The sequence below is a fragment of the Muntiacus reevesi genome, chromosome 2, assembly GCF_963930625.1.
Source record: "Muntiacus reevesi chromosome 2, mMunRee1.1, whole genome shotgun sequence".
NCBI classification, from domain to species: domain Eukaryota; kingdom Metazoa; phylum Chordata; class Mammalia; order Artiodactyla; family Cervidae; genus Muntiacus; species Muntiacus reevesi.
In genome coordinates this window covers 212801960-212824398 of record NC_089250.1, presented here as the reverse complement: position 1 = coordinate 212824398, position 22439 = coordinate 212801960, and the positions used below count along the sequence as shown (strand labels likewise).

General features: G+C 49.4%; 1 protein-coding gene and 1 non-coding gene across 8 annotated transcripts in view; both read left to right on the top strand.

The window, feature by feature from the left end:
• The window catches only part of CUX1 (cut like homeobox 1), a 347907-nt gene that overhangs the window by 297590 nt on the left and 27878 nt on the right, over positions 1–22439 (top strand). For 5 of the 7 annotated variants that reach the window (XM_065924892.1, XM_065924888.1, XM_065924886.1 and 2 more), the window contains 3 exons: positions 7802–8104; positions 10558–10746; positions 17642–17906. The exons of the other annotated variants lie outside the window; for them this stretch is intronic. In XM_065924892.1, coding sequence (XP_065780964.1) covers positions 7802–8104; positions 10558–10746; positions 17642–17906 — 757 coding nt within the window. The remainder of the gene's footprint in view (positions 1–7801; positions 8105–10557; positions 10747–17641; positions 17907–22439) is intronic. 7 annotated transcript variants of the gene reach the window in all.
• Positions 1811–1883, top strand: TRNAE-UUC (transfer RNA glutamic acid (anticodon UUC)). Its single transcript has one exon. It is a non-coding gene; the product is annotated as a tRNA-Glu (tRNA).

The window sequence follows — 22439 nt, the reverse complement described above, 5'->3', positions numbered from 1 at the left end:
GGTTATTTCTGTTCCTTTCTTGATAGCCAGTATGCAGTGGCGTGGGGGGCCAGAGGTGCGAAAGCTCCTCCATGGCTCTATGACAACTATCAGTCCCCACTTTTGTTTTTTTGGCTGTGTCAGGTGTTAGTTGCAGCATGCAGAATCTTTTTGGCTGTGGCATGCGGAATCTAGTTCCCTCACCGGGGATCGGACCTGGGCCCCCTGCATTGGGAATGTGGAGTCTTACCCACTGAACCACCAGCGATGTCCCTCTCCACGTATTTTGTTTCAAGCTCCTGCTATTCAATCCAAAGACCACTCATGCTCAAAAGCAGAAAACTCCACATTGTTTACGCGGGCCATGTCTAGTGGAGATGTGGCTGGAGAAATACGTGGGGTCCTGACGGGCCACGAGCCTCTGCCCAGAGACTCAGAGGCAGGGGGCCATCAGCGCCGCCTCCCCCACCCCGCCCCGAAGGCAAGGTCTGGTGCTCAGGGATGTCAGAGAGAGGGTCTCACGTCACCCTGTGGCCCTGAAACGCAGGAGGGCAGATCAGGCTGCCGTTCATCTTTGATACAGAGAAGCTCATTACTTCTAAAGAGGGCTGTCAGCCATAAACCCTCAGGTCGGGGGTCCCTTTGGAGAGGAGCCACATGAGTCTTGAGTGAGTCCTCATGTTTCAACTGGGGTTCCATGTCCCCAGCACGATTCCACATCTGAACTCGGCCAGGGAACGTTCTGGGCTGGTGGTCACCCTGCGGTGGCTTCTGAAGCTGTCACTACTGTCAGCTGGAAGGGCCCTGAAGCTGGACAGGGTCCCCCCACACCAAGGCTCCTATCCCCACTTGGGCTCCATCTCCACCCTGTGCCTCCCTGGAACCCCTCTTCCTCTGCTCTTTGATTTCTGCTCTCGCTCGACCACGTTGCCATGTGCCAGGCCATGACCTTACTGTTCCCCCAACGTTCTCCTTCTCTCTCCCATCTTCCATACTTGTCTTTCTAGTCACTTGGAATTTCCTGGCTTGGCGCAGGCTCAAAGCCTAAACTATGGACATAATGGAAAGCGGTGCATCAGACCAGCCGCCAGTTAAATAATGTTTGGGTTCTTGTCAGAATGTCACAGAGCGCCCTGTCATTTTGTTTCAGCAACTTGTCCTTCGGAATGCACAGTTCGCCTTATGGCATGCCAGCAGTAAAAATGTCACTTACAATAATTACTTTTTGGTGAAAATGCTTGCTGACTTCCTACCTTCAAGCTGTTTTTTACACAGTGGGGAGATAATAAGAAATGACTTTATCCTGACTGCTCAAATGAACACTAAGTGGAATTTGGGTTATTATTACTGCAGATAGAGGGCTGGGTATGGAAATTTAAACTGTGGATCGTGTAAACTGCAGAGAGATTTGTCTCTGAAAATTATGGCGGGTGTGCATTTTCAATTGGCTTCCATTGAAAACTTAAGGCAGCTGTTGTTTGCCTGCTGTTTTTGGAATATAATATTTTTCATAATCCTTTTATAGTTCCTGAAAGCACTGTGTATTTTAGGGGGCCTTGAGTCACTGTCTGTGCTTCCTGTATCTTACTATCCAGGCTTCTTTTCTGCAAGATTCGAAAATTAATCTTGGAAAATTAACCTTCCCCCCAAAATTAATCCATACAGATCATTTTTTAAATGTAACACCTTACTACTGGCATCAGAATTGGATTAGATGGTCTCTGTAGCTGGGCTTTTAAGGCAAATTACCCATTTTCAGTTGCCCAGTCCCACAGGCTTCAGACTCCTTGAAAGCACAGTCGGTGTCTAATTTCTCTTACCCCTTGGAATTTACCTGATGGTCCAGTTGTTAGGACTCAGCACTTTCACTGCTGGGGCCCCAGGTTCAATCCCTGGTCAGGGAAGTAACCTCCCGCAAGCTATGTGGCTTGGCTAAAAGAAAACAAATAAGTAAAAATAGCATCTCTTATCCCTCTGCCAAGGAGAGTCCACAGCACAAAGCAGGAGCTTTAAAAACATTGGCGTGGGCGAGTGAAGGAATGGATGAAGGCAGACAGGCTGTTATGACACTGCAGTGACTGACCAGTGGAGGCTTCCCACTCCCAAGCTGGTCAGATCCTTGCTCCACCCGAGTGACCTGGATCAAGTTTTCTGGTGCACGGTTTATATTCCCAGCACAGGAGCATCGTGAGAATTGAATGAGCCAGTGTGTAAATGCTCTTAGCACCCAGCTGCGTTCAGACAAGGTTCTAAAGATGTTCTGATTCCCTTCATCCCAGAGGTCGGTGGGCTTTGGAGGCCTGATCGTCATGTTTCCTGAGGTGAGGTCAGAAACGTGGACACATGGAGTGTGGGTGGAGAAACCGTATTGTGCAAGGCTGGCCGTCGCTCTGCCACGGACGGCACACGAGTCCAGGGATCTGTGGGCACTGGCCCCACCCGTCCAGGAGGGCTGTTTAGAACACGGAAGGCATGACTCGTTCCTGGCTGTGTGGCTCTGGGCACAAGGTCTTGTCTGTGTCCAGGGAGGCCGCTGGATGTGTTTGCCGCTCAGTGTCAGGTCATGAGGACGGAAGTATCTATCAATAGTTCATTCCCGGGAGCCTCCACACAGGGAGGGCACGAGAAACGTTCGCTTGAGCAGTAACTCCTGTTACAGGCAGTGATAGAATCTGGTTTCTTTCTTTCTTTCTTTTTTTTTTAATTTACTTTTTAATGGGAGAATAATTGCTTTTCACTGTTGTGTTGGTTTCTTCTGTAAAACGTGAATCAGCTCTAAATATATACACATATATCCCCTCCCTCTTGAGCCTCTCTCTCACCCACCCCCATCCCACCCCTCTAGGTCATCACAGAGCACTGACAGAATAGGGTTTCCTAACATCATGTTCCTCCTCACCCCAAGATGCTCCTGTTGCAATGCACCCTCTCTTGGAACTGCACCCCACGCCCCGTAGCCCAGGTCACAACGTGGGACACACCTGTTCTTGCTCAGCCCTCTCAGCACGTCTGCTGGGCCTGCAGTCCTGGTGACCCGATCTCCTGAACTTTTCCTGAACCTGTATCTCCCCACCGCTCGGCCCACCCTCCTGGGCCCCATCTACACTCCCCGTCAGTCTCCTGGCCCCGGCCATGCTGTGCGTAAGTCCATTATCTGTACTGAAGCAGCAATGACCTGGCTTACTTTCTTACTCTTTCATGTTAGGTCTATGATATTTCAAACACAAATTACAGAACAACCCAGCGAATGTCCATCACCCAACTTTAACCCTAACTTTTGATCATCATTCAATCCTATATTTTTAAAGTAAATGAAGCATCTGCCTCTCCTAGTCTCATTCCTCCCAGAAGTCAGCTGCTGTTGGTCCTGAATGTGCACTCTGTCTTGCCTGGACCTGATTTTATCCACTCAGCACGTGTCTGACTGCACACAGCGCATGCAGGCGCTCAGCCTATGTACCAGCGTTGTCACCTGTTTGGTTCCATGCCTCAATCTGTGGGCTCACCATTATGCTTCTGTGCCATCCGGACCTTCTCACTGCTGGAGGGTTTTCATGACTTTTTTTTGGTTTGGTTTTTGTTTTGCTTTGTTTTTGGCCATGCCACATAATTTGCAGGACCTTAGTTCTCCAGCCAGGGATGAAACCAGTGCCCTGGGCAATGAAAGCCTAGAGTCCTCACCACTGGGGATTCTAGGGAAGGCCAGGGAATTCCCTTCACTGCTGTTTATAGCACATGGTGGATAGTAGGAATGTGCCCTGGCTCCCAACTGCACAAAAATTAAAACAGACACCTCAGCCAATTCAAAGGCCCTGCACAACCCAGCCCCTGGGGACCTCTCAAGGCCTCATATTCTCACTACACTCAATTTTACTGATGCCCCAAGCCTACCAGGTGTCTGGAATACTCTATCTCCCTTCCTTGTCGCTGCTACTCCTCCCACCTTAGCTGGCTAATTCCTGCTCACGCCTGAAGTCCCGCCTGAAGTTACCCACCCGGGAGGTCTCTGACCCCCTTGACATCAGTGTCCCCTACCCCTGTGTGCTGTGTTCCACTGGCCTGACTCAGCCAACTTGGTGAATAAGTAAAAGCATAACGCAGTGATGCGTCTTCATCCATGCTTCCTGCTGGGACTCTGTCCTAAGTGAGTTGATACTGAAGTATAATCCACATACACTAAAACTCACTCTTCACTCATAGAAGTGTTCTATGCCTCTCACTAATCAAGGTATAGGATAATTCCATCATCCTCCCCAAATCCTCCCATGCCCCTCTGTGGCCAACTCCAACCCTTGACTCCCAGCAACACTGATCTGGAGACTTCCCTGGCAATCCAGTGGTTAAGACTCTGTACCTCCACTGCAGGGGGCCCCAGGTTCGATCCCTGGTCAGGGAACTAAAATCCCACATACCACACGGTGTGGCCAAAAATAAATAAATATCTTTAAAAAATAATAATCTCAGGTGACTTGGCATAAACCAAACTACCAGTCATCTTAAAAAATGAAAAACGAAAAAAACACTGATCTGTTTTCTGTCCCTTTAATTTTACCTTCTCCGGAATGTCATCTGAATGGCATTGCACAAGATGTAGCTGTTGTCTCTCTCACCAGCATTGCAGTTGTGTGCCAGGAACTGTAGAAGAAACAGCAATAAATCTTAAGGAGATTCACGCTGCATGCAGAGGACCTTTATGTAGACAGATATGTTCCAGTACAACTCAGTAACTACTCTATTTTTTAACATCAGATTCAGATTTACTTAGTGCTCTGTGGCAGGTTCGTTCCTCATTACTACAACCCTGCCTGTATTTTTCAGATGAGGAAACCAAGATGTTCGAAGAACTCAAGAATCATATTCAAGTTGGCATCACAAGTTAGGAGAGGCAACCCCCATCCCAGGTTCAGTACCTTAGTGCCAAGCCCAGGGCGCCTCCATTTTTTTGTGTGTGTGTGTGTTTTTTTTTGCCTTGCTTAAATTATCTTTAATTACAGAGAAGAGCACAAAATCTTGTTCTTTCAGAAAGTATCATTTTCATCAGAGAGCTCAATTTGCTAATTTTTGGAAAAGAAAAGCAATATTTCTCCTTGTCTCTTGACTATGCTTCTTGTTCTGTCAAGATGGTGAGTCATTGGGCACCGGTCCTCCTGCCACTGAGGGGCCCCCCCACCCCCAGCCCCCTCACCAGGGGGCGATGGGAACTGCTTGATGGATCTGGTTTTGTGGTGCTGACCGAAAGTAGCTTTCTAGTCAAACAAATGACTTTGCAGTGTGATGTTCTGAGCATATGGATTCGTGATGGGTCCAGGGATCTGTTTTCTGTTGCCTCTTGTCCCTTTCACTCCAAAAAAACGTGGGCCAAATTCTGCTCTTGGCAACCAGAGCCCGTAGTGGCACGGTGTGTGTGTGTGTGTACCGGTGAGCAACTTAGACAGAGACTAAATTGTGTACAGCAGTTTAGACATAGACTCGGGACAGAGGTGCAGATACCAGCCCAGTAAATTCCAAGGCCCAGTGGGGTTTTGACCTTGGTTGGGGAGGGGGCTTGCCCTTGTCTGCAGTCATGGTGGGGAGCACAGAGGGACACCAGTGACGTGCAGCGCACACCTCTGGTCAGTTCTTTCAGGGGGTTTTCCTGGCAAAAAATGCAGGATGGCGAGTGACTTTACTGAGGACACCTGAAAGAAAGAGACATGCCTCCACCCAGCTCTCCTGGGGACCCGCCGGCGCCCTAAGGAAACAAGGGGCCAGTGCTTGGGAGGCGGCACCGGCGGCATGTTCTCCAGGAACAGCCATTGTTCTGACCTTGCTGTGGGTTAAAGGACACCAACCTGAGAAGAAATCTGTTTATCATGTGGGGAATTCATGCCATCCTTGACAGTGTACAGTGAGCAAGATGGATGATCTGCCAAATTGGTCCCTCGCTTGGGTGAATCAGGGCAAATTTACAGTACAATTCCTCTGCTGCTTCAGATACAAAAATAACATTTGCCGGGTTTTATATCCAGTTGTACGATGACCTGGAGGTGAGCAGAGAGAAGAAATCTGATTTGTAGGATTCAGATCGCCTTCAAGATTTATATGGACCGTGTCTGCCGTTTACCTCTGCCTCTCTCACGTCGTTCACAAGCCAGTGTTTGTTTTTTTATTTTTAACCTGATTTTCCATGTTGAGCACACAGCTTTATGTGATGGTAGAACTCTATACTGGTTGAGGACAATAGATGGGTTTATTGCAGTTGTTTTATTTGGGATTTTATCTTTCTAGGTATTTTTACAAAATATCTCTTGTACTTGGAATACACTTTCCATCCTCTTGAATTCAGAATAGGTTGTTATCCTGGATATCATATGTCCAGTGAAGGACACTCCAGGTATATGATCTGTTGAAATTCAGTTATTCCAGGATTTTCCCCCATGATCCAGTGGTTGAGACTTCACCTCCCAATGTGGTGGGCGGGGGGGGTGAGGCAGGGGTGGCTGGCCGGGTGAGATGCAGGTTTGATCATTGGTTGGGGAGCTCAGATCCCACATGCCCTGAAAAAAAACCCAAAACATAAAGCAGAAACAATATTTTGACAAATTCAATAAAGACTTTTTTTTTAATCGTCCACTTTAAAAAAATAAAATCTTTTTAAAAAAAGGAATTCAGCTATTCCTTGGTGTTACATTTTCTTTAGTCGGGTCCCGGGTATTTGGGGGCCAACGTGTGCTGGTGTTCACTGCATGGCCCGGCCTCACACGCTGTTGTCTCTGGAGCCGCGGAGCCCACGTGACAGTGCCTGGCCTGGCCCCTCACCCGTGGTGCCGTGGGCTCTCACCATGTGCCCATGCCTGGTGGGGGGAGAAACTGCACCCAGACTCCAAGCCGAAGGCAGCTTTTACCCCGTGGGTAGGACCTCAGTGCTCGGTCACTGTGCATCTTCTCTATATTTGGAAATTAGGAACTGCGGAAGCCTTTATTCCTGGCATCCCCAAACTGGAATGGGTGTCAGATTTTACAGGTTGTGCTAACAGAGGCCGGAAGGGACCACTCGCCAACAGAGCACAGTGCCCTCCCCCCCACCAGGCACCGACAACAAGACAGCCCCTTCTGAAGGAAGGGGAACGTGGGCACCTGACCACCCACACTGGCCCTGCCTCTTCTGGTCTTAGTGACCATCTGGTGTAGACAGACGAGAGCTGGGCTTTCAGAATCACATCCTGGGGTCTGACAGAGAGCCGGGTGGCTGCTCCTCTTCCTTTGGTTCTCTCCGTGGTCACTGTGGAGCCCTCCGGGATCATCCTAAGAACGGACCTGGGGTCCCCGCTCGGCCGTAGGCCCCTGGGGCCTGCAGCCAAGGCCTTAGGTCTCTTCTTCAAGGGTCTTCGTCGCTGTGGTGACCACACATTGCAGACAGCCCTCAATTAAAATATTATGTCCATTCACTTTGTGCTGGAAATTATGGATAAAATAAATACGCAAATTATAATATACTCAAGATGCTTCTGAATTATAGAATTAAGGGGTTCTGTGGGAAGGAAGTCATGACAGTGATTAATAGGGCACACTTTTTTTAATAGAATGACCTTTATTGAGTCTTCAGAAACGTACTGTTAAAACCCCTGCTTTTACTTCTTTCACTGTTATTATTTTTATTTTTTTAATACAGAAAGAAAATAAAAGGTTAATTCTCGGTCACAATTCATTTGGATCCATAGACTGCCATACTGTCTCCTTTTTATATAGACATCTACTTAGTAATTCCTAGATAAGGAAAGGAGGTGCACATAGGGAAAGACTGCCATTCTCAGCCTCGGGTTTCCATGTGTTCTCATTCCAGAAAGCACTCCAAAGACCTCTGCCAGCTGCAGCCCTGCACCTGAGTCACCCATGAGCTCCAGCGAGTCAGTGAAGAGTCTGACTGAACTGGTCCAGCAGCCCTGCCCCCCCATCGAAACGAGTAAAGATGGCAAACCTCCAGAACCCAGTGACCCGCCTGCCTCAGACTCCCAGCCTGCCACCCCACTGCCTCTCTCCGGACACTCAGCGCTCAGCATTCAAGAGCTGGTGGCCATGTCTCCAGAGCTGGACACCTACGGCATCACCAAGAGGGTCAAGGAAGTGTTGACCGACAACAACCTCGGTAGGTTCCCTCCCCGGCTGCTAAGTCAAGAGGCAGCAGGCTGTTTCCTGTTGGGGGTTTTCAGGAGGAGTGGGTGGAAGGGGCCTCAGGCTGGGCCAGCCAAAGGGTTTAAGTGTTCCCAAGCTATCTACGGGAACCTAAAGCGTCCTACAGTTGTGAGCAGCAAGGGTTCCTAAGGGTGTTAGAAGTCTAAGGTCAGCCCCAGCCCACCCCTGCACCCCCACTGGGACCTCTTGGAAGACAGGCATGCCGACCAGAGTCTGACCACCGATTGCCCAAAAGAGCTCTAAATCCTGGGGGGTGAGGGGATGCAGAGTAAGGAAGAGTCAGCATGAGCCCAGCAGCTTCTGATTGGTGTCTCTGACCCAAAGTGGGGACCAAATTAGCAAATTACAGATGAAGCAGGCAGCTTGGTCAAGACCCAGGCATCCTCTTAACATCTGACCTGGGATCTTGGCGTGTTCACGTTCACATGTTAGTCTCTCAGCCATAGCAGAATGTGTGTGTGCGTGCATTCTAAAGGGTGAGGGTTAGTAGCTTTCATCATGCTCTCAAATGTGACTCCCAAAATGATTAAGAGCCACTGCTATGAAACCTCTAAAAGTAATACACATAATTTTCTGAAAATAACCACTTGATTCCCCCGAACACCTGCCTCCCACTACAACGGGGTGGATCAAGCAAATAGTAACTAGTTGTTCATATATGTCACTTTCCTGAACATAACAAGCTCCTTGGAATGAAATGAGATTGACTTGCCAGATTAGAATTAAGTAAAATTTATTTAAAACAACCACAGTAACAACAACAAATGGTAAGAGGACTTCCCTGGTGGCCCAGTGGTTAGAATCTGCCTTTCGGCACAGGAGACATGAGTTCAGTTTCTCGTCAGGGAACTAAGATCTCACATGTGCCGCAACAAAGACCCAGAGCAGTCAAACTTTTTTTAATCTTTTAATAAAAAAAAATTTTTTTAATGGTAAGGACCTGGGATGTTTATAGGCTAAAGTGAGAGTTTGAAAAGCAGAAAAACCTCAGGTTTCCAAAATCAGTAAATGTTGGGGTTGGTAAAAATGTTAGTCTCAGTTAAAATGACTGATATAAAAAAAAATTTTTCTCAAATCCAAAACTTTGCATGCAGTAAACTTTTACTTGGAGTCCCACTTCTTTAACTACCCTGTGAGCGCAGTTGGGGGTGTTTCCCTCTCACAGATGGAGGATGTAAGCTGAAGGGGGAATAAGCCAATCATCAGGCTCACCCTCAGGCTTCCCAGGTGGCTCAGTGGTAAAGAATCTGCCTGCCAATGCAGGAGAATTGGGTTCAATCCCTGGGTCAGGAAGATCCCCTGGAAAAGGAAATGGCAACCCACTCCAGTATTCTTGCCTGGAAAATCCCATGGATAGAAGAACCTGGCGGACTACAGTCTGTAGGATCGCAGAGTCGGACACGAGTGAGCATGCACGCTGGGTCACCCCACACTGAGGGGCAGAGCCAGTGTCGTGGTCCGGAGGCTTTATGGTACCAGACACCGGCCTCTGATCCCAGTCTCCACGTCCACTCAAAGTCCGGTGCCTTTCAGTCCTCCCGTCAGGTCCTTCCAGTTGTGCCTGGTCCTCGTTTGTGCCTTTCAAAGTGCTGGCCTCTCTTCACCTGCAACTGAATGGCTCTCAGAGAAGAGAAATCTTCCTTTCAAGCCTCTGATGAACACTGTAAACCTAACGCCACTGTGCTCTCCAGAGCGCAGTACCCTCTGATCAGCCCAGGGAGCAGGCTACTTGAACTGCAGGGACAGACTTCAGAGGTGGAAATGGCCTGCTTGTCAGGAAAATAAAGCTGAGGAGCTATTTCTCCTTCTCTTTCCTGCTGTGACCTTGGGTCAAGTGGCCTGTTTTCTCAGCAAGCCCCGATAACCTTGCTAATCGTGAAAGGAGCCGGTACAGACGGCCCGGTTTGAGGCTCTGAAAGAGAGGTCGCCCCATGAGCTACTTAACCTCCTGAGCTCGGGTTTGGGATTAGCCACCTCTGATAGACGCAGCAGGTGTTGTGCGGGCCTTGGTTCATCCGAAACCCAAAAACTCTTTCTTAGAGAAACCTTGTGCGTAAGCAGAATGCAAGAGGAATACTGACTCCATCACCCTTGGAGGTTGTTGGCAAGTCTGGTTGAGGAAGTGCTTCTTAGAAGCGCTTGCTCAGGACTTCCTCAGTGGTCCAGTGGTTAAGACTCAGAGTTCACAATGCAGGGACATGTGTTAGATGCCTGGTTGGGGATCTAAGATCCTGTATGCCACATAGCTTGGCCAAAAAAAAAACAAAAACTGCTTGTGCTAAACCCGGAACTGATAAGACACTGGATCTCAAACCCCCATTTCTGATTTCACTCTGATACCTACTTGTTCTGCCAGCTCCCTGAGTCTCAGCAATGACGCCTCTCTTGGTTCTGTTCTTTCTCCAGGTCAGCGCTTATTTGGGGAGACCATCTTGGGGCTCACCCAAGGCTCCGTCTCTGACCTCCTTGCTCGCCCCAAGCCCTGGCACAAGCTCAGTCTGAAGGGACGGGAGCCCTTTGTCCGGATGCAGCTGTGGCTGAATGACCCCAACAATGTAGAGAAGCTGATGGACATGAAACGGATGGAAAAGAAAGGTAACTCCCTGCCCCCGCCCCAGCCCATTGCTTTCTCATTTATAAACCCACTGTTGCTGTTAAAGCTTTCACACCGAGCTGATGAGGGACACTGATCCATCACCAAGGGGCTGTAAGGCAGGGTGAAGGATTTCTTGACAGTCATCTGCCGATGAGTACCTAAAAGGACTGGAGAGATTTGTGTTTTTTTTCTGCCTCAAGACCTGAACCCAAAGACATTTAGCACCAGAGGGTACTTTGATAATTCCTCAGTTGCCCTGGCGGCCAGAGTAGCTTTCTCTTCTTCGGGAGAGTAACGCCACTTGGTGTTGGCTCTTTTGTTTTGCTAGATGGGTGGGGTATTGCAACATTTCATTGCACATGCACCATCATGGCAGGGCTTCCACATATTATCCTATCGAAGAGATCGTTTAAAAATGCATTTGTAGGGCTTCCCTCGTGGCTCAGTGGTAAAGAATCCACCTACCAATACTGGAGACAAGCATTCGATCTCCGATCTGGGACGATCCCACGTGCAATGGAGCAGCTAAGCCCATGTGCCCCAACTACTGAGCCTGCGCTCTACAGCCCAGGAGCCGCAGCTACTGAAACCCACGTGCCCTAGAGCCTCTGCCCCGAAACAAGAGAAGCCACCACAGTGAGAAGCTCGTGCACCTGGAGAGTAGCCCCCACTCACTGAAACTAGAGAAAGACCCCACAGCAGAAACAAAGATCCAGCATCGCCAAAAATAAATAAATTAATATTACTAAAAAAAAAAAAAAAAAGATTAGCAAAAAGTATCCTATGAGAACCATTTGGTGTTATGAAGTTTACAGTAAGGAGCATTGTATGTTTTTGTTTTTAATGCATTTATAAATAAGAAGACTAGCTCAGAGAAGTTAGCTGTCTCCATGAAGGCCGCCTACCTGGAGGATGGCAGAGCAAGTTCCTGCAGAACAGACCTCTGTCTTGCTATTATAGTCTCCAGGGCTTATAGAGGGTAAGGCCTCCCAGAGGGCTGAGAGCAGCTCCTTTCTCCAGACATCGGAGCCCCCTCAATGCTGAGTGCAGGCTACAAATCTGAAGGGGTCTCCTTGACGACAGAAAGGAAGTCCTGCCCCGTCTCGTGGCTCACACTCCACGTGCTGCCCCTTGAAAGGGACAGTCCTGGGTCGCCTGTACTGCTGCGAGCTCACTTGATGGCTAATAAACTGCTCAGGTGTGGAGAGTGGGCACCAGCGGCTGGTCTGGCCACAGGAAGCTGTGACCCTGCCCATCATTGTCTGCAGGGGACCTCACCAGAGAGTGGGCGTCATGAACACCCATGGGACTGTGCCGGCCCCATGCCTAGCACTCCTGAGCTGGGGGGTCACGGGGGAGCCCAGGCTCCTACCCCCTGAACTCACCTCCAGCTGAAGCACCGCTGTCCTCACCAACCAGGAAAGGGCTCCAAGAAGACATGAGAATCTCTGGTGCTGGCTCTGTGGAGCTGGGCTCCGAGAAGACGCGAGAGCCTCTGGTGCCAGTCCTCATGTGACCATAGAGCTTGCAGTTCCTAAGTGCCTCCTGTCTCCAGACAGTGTGCCGAGACTTAATTCAGCCCACATCACTCCATCTCGTACAGATGTTGTTATCCAGGAAACATGAGGCTCCGGCATTATGAAACTTGCCTGATTTCAGGTTGGTGTAAGCAAGAACCCAGACTCTTGAGAGCCCCTTGAACAGTAAGGAGATCAAACCAGTCAATCCTAAGGGAAATCAACCCTGAATATTCATTGGAAGGACCGATGCTGAAGCTGAATCTCCAGTACTTTGGCCACCTGATGCGAAGAGCCGACTCATTAGAAAAGATCCTGATGCTGGGAAAGATTGAGGGCAGGAGGAGAAGGGGACGACAAAGGATGAGATGTTTGTATGGCATCACCGACTCAATGGACATGAATCTGAGCAAGCTCCAGGAGATGGTGAAGGACAGGGAAGCCTGGTGTGCTGCAGTCCATGGGGTCACAAAGAGTCAGACATGACTGAGCAACTGAACAACACAACTTGGGCTGTCAGGCTTCACAGCCGATGCTCTGAGCTTGTTCTGCTGCCCTGTGCCAAGTGCCAGCTACACTGGGACCACAAGCCCACACACCGGCTTCCAGGCAGCCAGGGCCATCCGGTGGACTGCTGCCCTACCTGCCCTCGATGGCCAACCCAGGCCCTGTCACAGGCTGCAGCCGCAGGCCAAGCTCCAGAGGCTTGGTGCTGTGTCTCCCCCCGCCCCCCACTAAAAACTTTTTCCTTTTTTATTCTGGGAAGTTTCAGACATAAAAGTAGAGAGAATGGTATCATGAACCCAGTATATCCATTTCACGGTTTCAGCAACTCAGCAGAGCTTGCCTAGGCAGCTTTAAAGCTGTGCGTCCTCTGTCAGAAGGCAGCACCCTCCCGACAGCCACCTCCTGAGCGCGAGTCCTGGGCCCACGGCTCCCTGTTGCGCCCCTCCTCTTGGGTCAGCAGAGCAGGACCTGGGCGCCCCAGACAGATCTCCAGGGGCCTCCTCGGCCGCCACCTGCCTCCTGTAGGGGCTCTCAGCGCCATCTTGTGTCCCAGAAGAGCTACTGTTCCACTGGGGCCCAGGCCCCTCCGCATCCCAAAGTCCCCAAGCAGCTGGGCCTGCTGCCCTCTCACCCTAGTGGGGCTGCTCACTGACCAGCCCCGGTGGGAGGCATCTGACCCCTCGGATACAACAGTGGGTGATCCTGGGCCCAGCACTTCCTGTGATTTCCATAGACTGTCGGTCACCCGCCCAACTTGAGGGGTCTGTGGAACAGACCAGGCCCATTTCTTTCTGGCCTCTGACTCTTACCACATTCATTTTGGGGGGAGATTTGCTTCTCCATTGTTTGAGTTCTAATCATAGAATGGCACCTTAAGTAACTTCCTAGCCTAAGTTCCTACATGTGTAGCATGAAGAGAATACTTTCCAGCTGTAAGGATTAGAATGTACCTGTATAACAACCAGCGTATAGAAGTGCTCAGTAATGAGAGTCATTAAAATAATTTGTATCCCTTTAAAATACATGAAAATAAGTTGTGCCCCCCGTCTAACCTAGATTAAAAATTCTGTACCAGGCAGTGCAGGCTACAGGACTCCCTTGGATGCCCTGCTCCCTCTCTTCCACGAAGCTCTGCTTCTTCTCCTTTTATCACGCTCTCCTTTCTTGTAAACTTCTCTCTCTGCTCTAGTCTGCCCTCTGCTTTCTGTTCCCTTCATGAGACAGCCCTGAACCAACCTGTTCACACAGTTCCAAGCACATGCACACACATACACACACAGCCTCAGTTAGCTGAGGGGTTGGGCCCCCCTCCCTGAAGGCTACTGAGGGGCCCCGACAGTCCTCTGTGACACTGCAGACCCGAGTATCAGTGCTGCTGAAGCCCCAGGCTTCCCGCAGTGCCCGTGGACACAGCCCAGCCCTGCTCCTGCACCCTGACCGGGGGTGGGGGCACTGCCACCATCTGGCCAGGTGGGGTGGTCACAGGGCCGCCCAGAGCAGACTCAGGTCAGCCTCAGCTCTGACCTTACTAGCCGTGTGACCTCTGGCAAATCTCTGAACCTCTCGAGGCTTCAGCTTTCCCGTATGTAAATAGGGATGTCACTGGTCTCTCTCCCGTAGCATAACTGTGAAGATTAGATGATAGATGTTAGCCTCTGCTGCTGCTGCTGACGGATACTGCTGTCCTGACCACTCCATGCTGTCTCAATTTAATAACACTTTTTCCTGTCCCACTGGGACTTCCCAGATCGCACTAGTGATAAAGAACCCGCCTGTCAATGCAGGAGACTTGGATTCAATCCCCGGGTTGGGAAGATCCCCTGGAGAATGAAATGGCAACCCACTCCAGTATTCTTGCCTGGGAAATCCCATGAACAGAGAAGCCTGGCGGGCAGCAGTCCATAGGGTCCCAAAGTCGGACACAACTGAGCTCACGCACACACACACACTCATATTCCATCAGTTTTAAGAAGTTTTAAGGAATATTCAAACCATATTCCAAACTAATTCACTAGCATGACCTCTGTGGAGAATTCATTTGGTCAAGAAGTCCAAATAGTTTTTAACCTGAAGCATAACCTCAGAGAGGAGCAGACAAAGCACAGACAGCCCTAGTAGAGCAGATAACTCAGAACCCAGGAATCACCCCCCACTTACCTACCGTGCAACCTGCTCCGCACACCCCCAGGTGACAGTCGCACCCAAGTCCCTGAGCCTGCTCTCTGCTGGCTCCCCACCGATGCTCCTAATCTTTATTACACAGTGAAGACACATGAACAGCAATTGTCCTCCCCTCACCTCCGCCCAGCCGCTGTGCCTTCCGGGGCGGGCTGAGAGACCCCCGAGGTCTGAGCTCTGCTCCAGCCGCTCCTCCACTCCTGGGCTAGGCCCCACCTCCTCCAGGATCTGAAAGTCCTACAGGCTTTCTCAAAGCTCCTTCTCTTCTCCATCCCCCAACTTCCTCACTCCCTACATTTTTTCAAGACTGGCCCGTGGATCACTGCCTTTCCCCACACCCACGTGCTGCCTCATCCAGGGGAATGTTATGACCCCTCTGACCTGTCCAGCACCCGAGCCTCAAGTAGTTTGACTTCCTCAACCCTTGGTTCCCCAGATTTCATCATCACCCATAACTGCTCTACCTCTCAAAGCTTAAATTCAGGTGCCTCCTCACTGATCACATTCCACTTGTCCATCCCTCTTTCCACGTTTGTCTGTTCATCCCAGTGGCCCCGGATGGCCTCCCGAGCTTGGAGAACCCCTCCCAGGCCTCCCCCCAGCAGTGCAGCCTCTCCTGCGCTCTCTCCTTCCCCAGGCCCCCGACCCCCACTGACTGCAGTCCTCCATCACACAGCTCTTCACTCTTCACCCTTCTGCAAACCCCAGCCTGGGAGTGGCGCCCGGCCCGTCGTCTTCACACAGGATCAGCCTTGGCACCTGGGACCCACAGGGGTTGGTGCCACCTCAGATCCCTCTCTCCCATTTCAGCAGGGTCCTCTGTGCTTCTCCTGGCCCCCCACCATCCCTCCCCTCCACCCCCACCACCGTCTCCCACCCGCCTCTCTCCAAGACTCTGTTCCCAGCTCTTCAGAGCTGCCTTTCCTCCTGCCTTCATACTTCATAAAGAAAACCGAGGCCATCAACTCTCCCTACCTCAGTCCCTGTAAGTGCGTCTGGGTGTCCACCCCCCTTTGCCCTCCCTCCCACCCTCACCTGGAGCTCTCTGTCTCCTCCCCTCTCAGCTTGGACACATCAGCTCCCGCTCATCTTTTAAGGCCCACCGTCAACCCTGAACTTCCCGTCTAGAAGCCATCCTGTGTCTCACTTTTCCTTTACACCTCGGCTTCTTAGAATAGTGACTCCTGCCCACTACCTCCACTTTCTCACCTCCTGTTCACTACTAAACCCACTGAAGTCTGGCTTCTCCTCTCATAGCTCCACTGCATCTGCTCACCAAGGTCTCCAGTTTCGCCCTAATCACTCAGCACCAGGACATCCTGGATCCTTGTCGGACTTTGCTTTTTGCAGCACTGACTCGGGGACCCTCCCTCCCCACTCATCCCTTCCTCACCCATCTCCTGGTTGGCCTCCCGTCTCTCTGCATCCTTCACGGCTGCTTCTTCCTGCTTATCCTCTGCATGTGGGTGTTTTCCAAGATTCCTTCTGTGCCCTTCGCTGTCTGTCAGTTCATCAAGGCCACTGACTTTACTACAAGTTCTATTCTGGTGGTTCCAGTTTCCTCTCTCTAGCCTAGACCATTCTGCTGAGCTCCACACCTGTCTTTCTAACTGCCTACAGACCATCTCGTTGTGGATGACCCAGAGAGCCCTCAGACTCCACGTTTCCAAGATGACCCCTCATCTTCTCCCCTTAATCTGCTCCTCCCGCGGTACCCAGTCCAGTGACACCAGCACCCACTTCACCTCCCACGCCTGAGGCCAGGGAGCTGTCCCCAGCTCCATCTGCTCTGGGCCCTCACTGAATCGGTCCCCAAGCCCCATCAGTTCTGCCCCTCACAGTGCAACCATCCGTGTGCTTTTCCCCAACCCCGTCACCACTACCTTCATCTACATCTCTATCCTCCTTCCCTCCCCACTGAGCATATTCCTTCCAGTGCTTCCCCCTCCCTCCGTCCTCCAAACCGCTGCCAGGGCAGCCTTTCAGAAACAGAGAGCTCCTCACCTCCTTCCCTTTATTGAATCTTTGTGTCTCTTCCCCCTGCTTTCAAGGTACAGTCCAAACTTGTAGCCTCCCCCAGCCACCCATCTCTCCAGCTTTAGGTTCAACATCTCCACTCCCCTGCCCCGCATGCACACACCCACAGGACACACTCTGACCATGCCGTTTCCTACCTGTGTCTCTGCACACAGTATTCCTGCTTTCTGGAGTGGCCTCCTACCGTCTTCTATCTCACTGCCAGTTTTTTTTCTGGTTAATCCTTCTTTGTCCTTCAAGATTGAGTTCAAACATCATGTCCCCTGGTTGCTTCCCCCGTGCCCTCCCCAGGCAGGGCTGAGTACTCCCCTTCAGAGCCCCCCCCCAGTGGGGAGCCTGTGTGCCCTCCCTTATCACACCCCGTTGGGGTCACCTCTCTATATACTTCTCGGTGTCCCTACTGAACCGTGAGTCATGCAGGAACAGACAGGGACCTCCCATTACAGCAGAGCAGGTCCTTGATGAGTGTGTATTGGGTTTCAGAATGGTTCTAGTCCAAGTGTTTTGAGATGTTCTCAGAAGAGCAGGGAGCTGCCACGATCCACGCAGAAGTAACCGGGAGCGGATGGTGTGCCGTGGAGCAGGGCTGTTGGGGGGCCTGGGCGGGTCTCCCCACTGGGCCCGCCCCTCAGTCTGATGTCTCTCCCTCCCTCAGCCTACATGAAGCGGCGGCACAGCTCGGTCAGCGACAGCCAGCCCTGCGAGCCCCCATCCGTTGGCATCGACTACAGCCAGGGCGCCAGCCCCCAGCCCCAGCACCAGCTGAAGAAACCCCGAGTAGTGCTGGCCCCCGAAGAGAAAGAAGCTCTGAAACGAGCGTATCAGCAAAAGCCATACCCGTCACCAAAAACCATCGAAGAACTCGCCACCAAGCTCAACTTGAAAACCAGCACCGTCATCAACTGGTTCCACAATTACAGGTACGTCCTGCTCCCGGCCCAGTTAGTCACAGCTCTGCGAGAACGCACGGCCAGCCCTCAGAGAGAGAGCGGCCATTCACTATGCAGGGAGGGCATTCTGGGGCCCGAGAACTTGGTGTTCAGTCAGTTAGTTGGCTTTTTCTTTTTATTGGCATCTTAAACTCCCAAAGATGGAGAGTCATGCAGGTAGAGACAGTCCATGTCTTCTGTAACCAGAAAAAGTCTCCTCTTAGTGCTGTCGTTTAAACAGTGAGGGGCTTCCCAGGCAGTCCAGTGGTTAAGACTCTGTGCTTTCAGCAGGGAGTGCAGGTTCAATCCCTGGTTGGGGAACTAAGATCCACATGTTATGCAGCATGACCAAAAAAAAAATAGTTGAAAAAAAAAGGGGAGAGTGTAGTCATTCTTGGTTCCACAAGAGCGAGCGTATATCTAGTGATTTTCTTATGCTTTCTCAAGGTCTTTTATAGTGTTGTTTTCCAAATTAGTTTGATTCATTTTGTAATTAAATAAATGAAGTAGTGTAAGACCCTTTCTTTGGGAAAGTCATGAGTTCTTGAAGATTTATTGAGCATCTACTAGGTCCACAGACACTGAGCTATGTGTTTTAACTAGCACTGTATCACTTGATCCTCACAACTATATAAGATACAGTCTTGTCCGCATTTTATAGATGAGAACATAAAGCTCAGAGGGGTTAAATAACTTACCTGAGCAAGAAAGGGCCCAGCGCTCTCCTGTAGAAAAAGGAACAGGGTAAAATGTTTGGATTAGATAATGGAAATCCACTGACAGGTAATGAATTGTTGATCACCCATATAACCAAGACTCCCTGCTGCTTGAGACAGAATTCTCAGTGGTCTGATGGAGAATCAGGCCCACTGAATGCCGTGTACATGGCCATCTCAATTGCTGGTTCCTGTCAGAACATCATTTTTTCTCAGGCTCAACAGAACTGGGGTAGGTGCTCCTGGTGATACCAAGGTAACAGGTGCTTGTGAAGAGCCAGTGTGGGTAAGCAGCAAGCAACAGAAGATCACAGGCTGCCAGGGGCTAGAGGGAGGAGTTATGTCTCAAAGTGGGCCCTACCTCATCAGATAGATTCTGCTGGAGTTTCTGACAGGGCCCAGCAAAACTTCCAGGTTCTGAACAAATTGGAAAATGCTTAAATATTAGATAGGAGCTAAAATAATACCTTTATCACCAACGAAGGCTATGTTAACAATAGCTTAGTGTGAGAGCCAAATAGACCTGCTGCTGCTGCTGCTGCTTAGTCGAGTTAGTCATGTCTGACTCTGCGACCTCATGGACTCTACCCTGCCAGGCGCCTCTGTCCATGGGATTCACCAGGCAAGAGTACTGGAGTGGGTTGCCATGCTGTCCTTCAGGGGATCTTCCCAACCCAGGGATTGAACCCAGGTCTCTTGCAATGCAGGCAGATTCTTTACCACTAAGCCACCAGGGAAGCCCAATAGACCTGCTGCCTGACTCTTAAAACCAAGCCAGTTTATCCATCAAGGCAGCGCTGGCCCCAGGCAGGCCTCACCATATGTGGGCTGGCTCCCAAGAAGACAAAGAAAGTACATGAGCTGAGCACAACCAGTTTATTCACTCCTCAATTTACCGATCAGGTAAAAACAGAGGCAGAGAGAGGTCAGCAGTTGCAGGAGTGGAGCTCCCTGTACATGAAAGGAAACTTCAAGAGCGGTAAACAAGTACAGTGAAAGCGAGTGAATGGAAATGTGGGCAGAGGTTCCCCAGAGCCTCTCCTTGCCAGGTGTTATGCAATCCTGTTTTCACTTTCCAGACACAGAGGTGCATTTGAATGTGTACTTTCGAGTCTTCTGCAAGTCACATCCAATTTAATGAAGTATGCTAACCCTGGACAGGAGGGCATGAAGCTGTAGATTGCTGAAAATCTGGATAAAGGAGCTGTCAGTCACACAAAACATCTCCAAAGCCGTTTCGCCCCGCCCTGCTGGGAGTCACCTTTTTCCCAGATCACCCTGCAGGCCCCAGTTGAGAGGCAGTCACTGCCTCCTGGCCAGGGCACATGCTCTCCAGATTTCCCAGCTGGCCTCCTGACTCCCATGGAAATGCCATCACATGATGGTCAGCTGGTCATTGTGGAGATGCCTGATTTGAGCATTTAAACAAATCCAACTATAAAGAGAAAAGGCGGAGATGGGAAGAAGAGCCATGGAAACTCAAACCTTAGTCATGAGCCCAAATCCAGACCTAGAGTAGATGGATGCTCAATAAATGCTGTCAAATACACTCTACAACAAAGCAGACTGGTAAGTCAAGTGATAGAACCAAGGGCAGAGATCGGTCTCACCTGCAGAGATCTGGATGAATATCCTAGAAGTGGTATGATGTGTGCAGGGTATTGAAAGAACTGAACTAGAGAAGAATTTTATGAGTCACAGAATAGGTTGAATAAGAAGTGGCATCAGGTCACTAGGAATGGCATAAAGCCCAAAGAACTGAAGTCCCTCCCCTAAGGCCACCCAAAAGAAAAGTGCAGAGATTCTGGCTGAGCCAGCCCTCTCTCCACGGCTTCAGCTCTACCCTTAAATGCTCAGGATAGACCAGCTCACCTGGTAGGTCCCATAGCACTTCACATAAGGATGAGCACACGGCAGCACTCAGCACACATCCCTGAATGTGTTTAATTCCTAAACAAGAAAGCAGTTTCTTTTTTTTTTATTTATTGTTTATTTATAGTTTTGGGATGGGCTGAGTCTTCGTTGTAGTGCACCGGCTCTTTGTTGCTGTCTGTGAGCTTTCTCTAGTTGTGGTGTGCAGTCTCTAGTGCGCCTGGGCTTCAGTAGTTGTGGTGTAGGGGGCTGGTTGCCCTACAGCATATGAGATCTTAGTTCCTAGACCAGGGATCAAACCTGTGTCCCCTGCTTTGGCAGGCAGATTCTTAACCACTGGAGCACCAGGGAAATCCCTATTGTTTTTTTTCAAGATATTTTTATTACTTTGTACTAAGAATTTTTTTTATAAAGATTAGAAATATAGGAAAACCTAAAACCATCTAGCAAAAATAGCTATATTTGACTATATGAAAGCAGAAAATGAAAGGATTCAAGATATCACAAAATCCCAAAACAAACACAAAAGACTAGGAAAAAGTAAGTATTTTACAATACATGTAATAGAGTGTTCCTTTGTCCATTTTTATAGGAATTGATTTTTAAAATCCTCCTGAACAATTAGTAAAGAATATGAATAGGCATTTCTTAAGAAAAGAGATGGATGCTGCTAATATATGAAAAAATGATCAATTAGATTAAATAGTTTAGAAATCTAAAATAAAAACAACATTCCACTTTTTTGTTACCACTTGGCAAAACTTTGAAAATGTCCCAGTATCTGCTGAAGATGCAGAAAAGGGGCAGAAATATAGTATTTGTAGGGGAGTGGATTATTACTAATAATTTAGAAAGTGATTTTGCAGTTTCTATCAAAATTAAATAAGCACAGATCTTTTGGCCCAGACATCTCACTTTTGAGATTTTTATCCTAGAGAAATAATACACCAATTTTTAAGGACCTGTGGTCAAGAAGGCAGTTTCTTAGGTTCTTTCTGCAGGAGTTAAACAGAAGTTGATTTCATTTTTTCTGCACCACTCGAACCCTTAGGGAGTAAATGCTTGGGGTTGATTTTTACCCCCTTAAAAAAATAAACAAAACTTTACTTCCTCTTCTCCTTTTACCCTAAGGTCATCAGAAGTATTCTAAGGTGACCATTTACCCAGGAACACCAGAACAACATAGCCAAGGACACCTGGTCTCCTGGAGAACAGGTCCACCGAGCAGAAACTCTTCCAAGCCCTGAAAGCCACAGCATCCTGTCAGCCTTGCCTGACTTGTCTGAAAACCAGATTTGCTTCTGGGACCTGGTCTTTCTAGACCAGAAGATAATCTTCCTCAGGGACACAGAGACTAATCTAGGCTGAGAAGGATGATGCCTCTTATCTGCTAAGCATGTAAAATGTGCCAGGCCCTGAGCCAAGAGCTTTATAGATGTTATTTCATACTTCCTCCCACCTACAGTCGAATTCAGCACTGCCAGCCCCATTTTATATGTCATACATGTAAATGTTTAAATGTCATACGTGTCAGTCTAGCCAGTGAGGGTCACAGCCTCGATCCCAGGTCTTGGACATGAAGTTATCCCTCCCCATCCCTCAGCCCTTCTGTCTCAGCCTTGGCACTTATGACAAGGACTTTGTCATTCAAAAGGCAGCTGGGTGGTTAAAATAGAAAAATAGTTCCTTTTTTTTTGGTCTACTTTGTGTCCTGTATTTAATATTTCATCATGGTGGTCCAGTGGTTAAGACCCCATCCTGCCACTGCAAGGGGGCGTGGGTTCTGTCCCTGATTGGGAAACTAAGATCCCACATGCCATGTGGCGTAACCAAAAACAAAAAGAAAATGACAACAAAAAAACCCCAACATTTAATCATAACATCTCTGCAAGGAAGACACTATTCTCCATACTTTTCTGATAAGAAAACTGAAGCA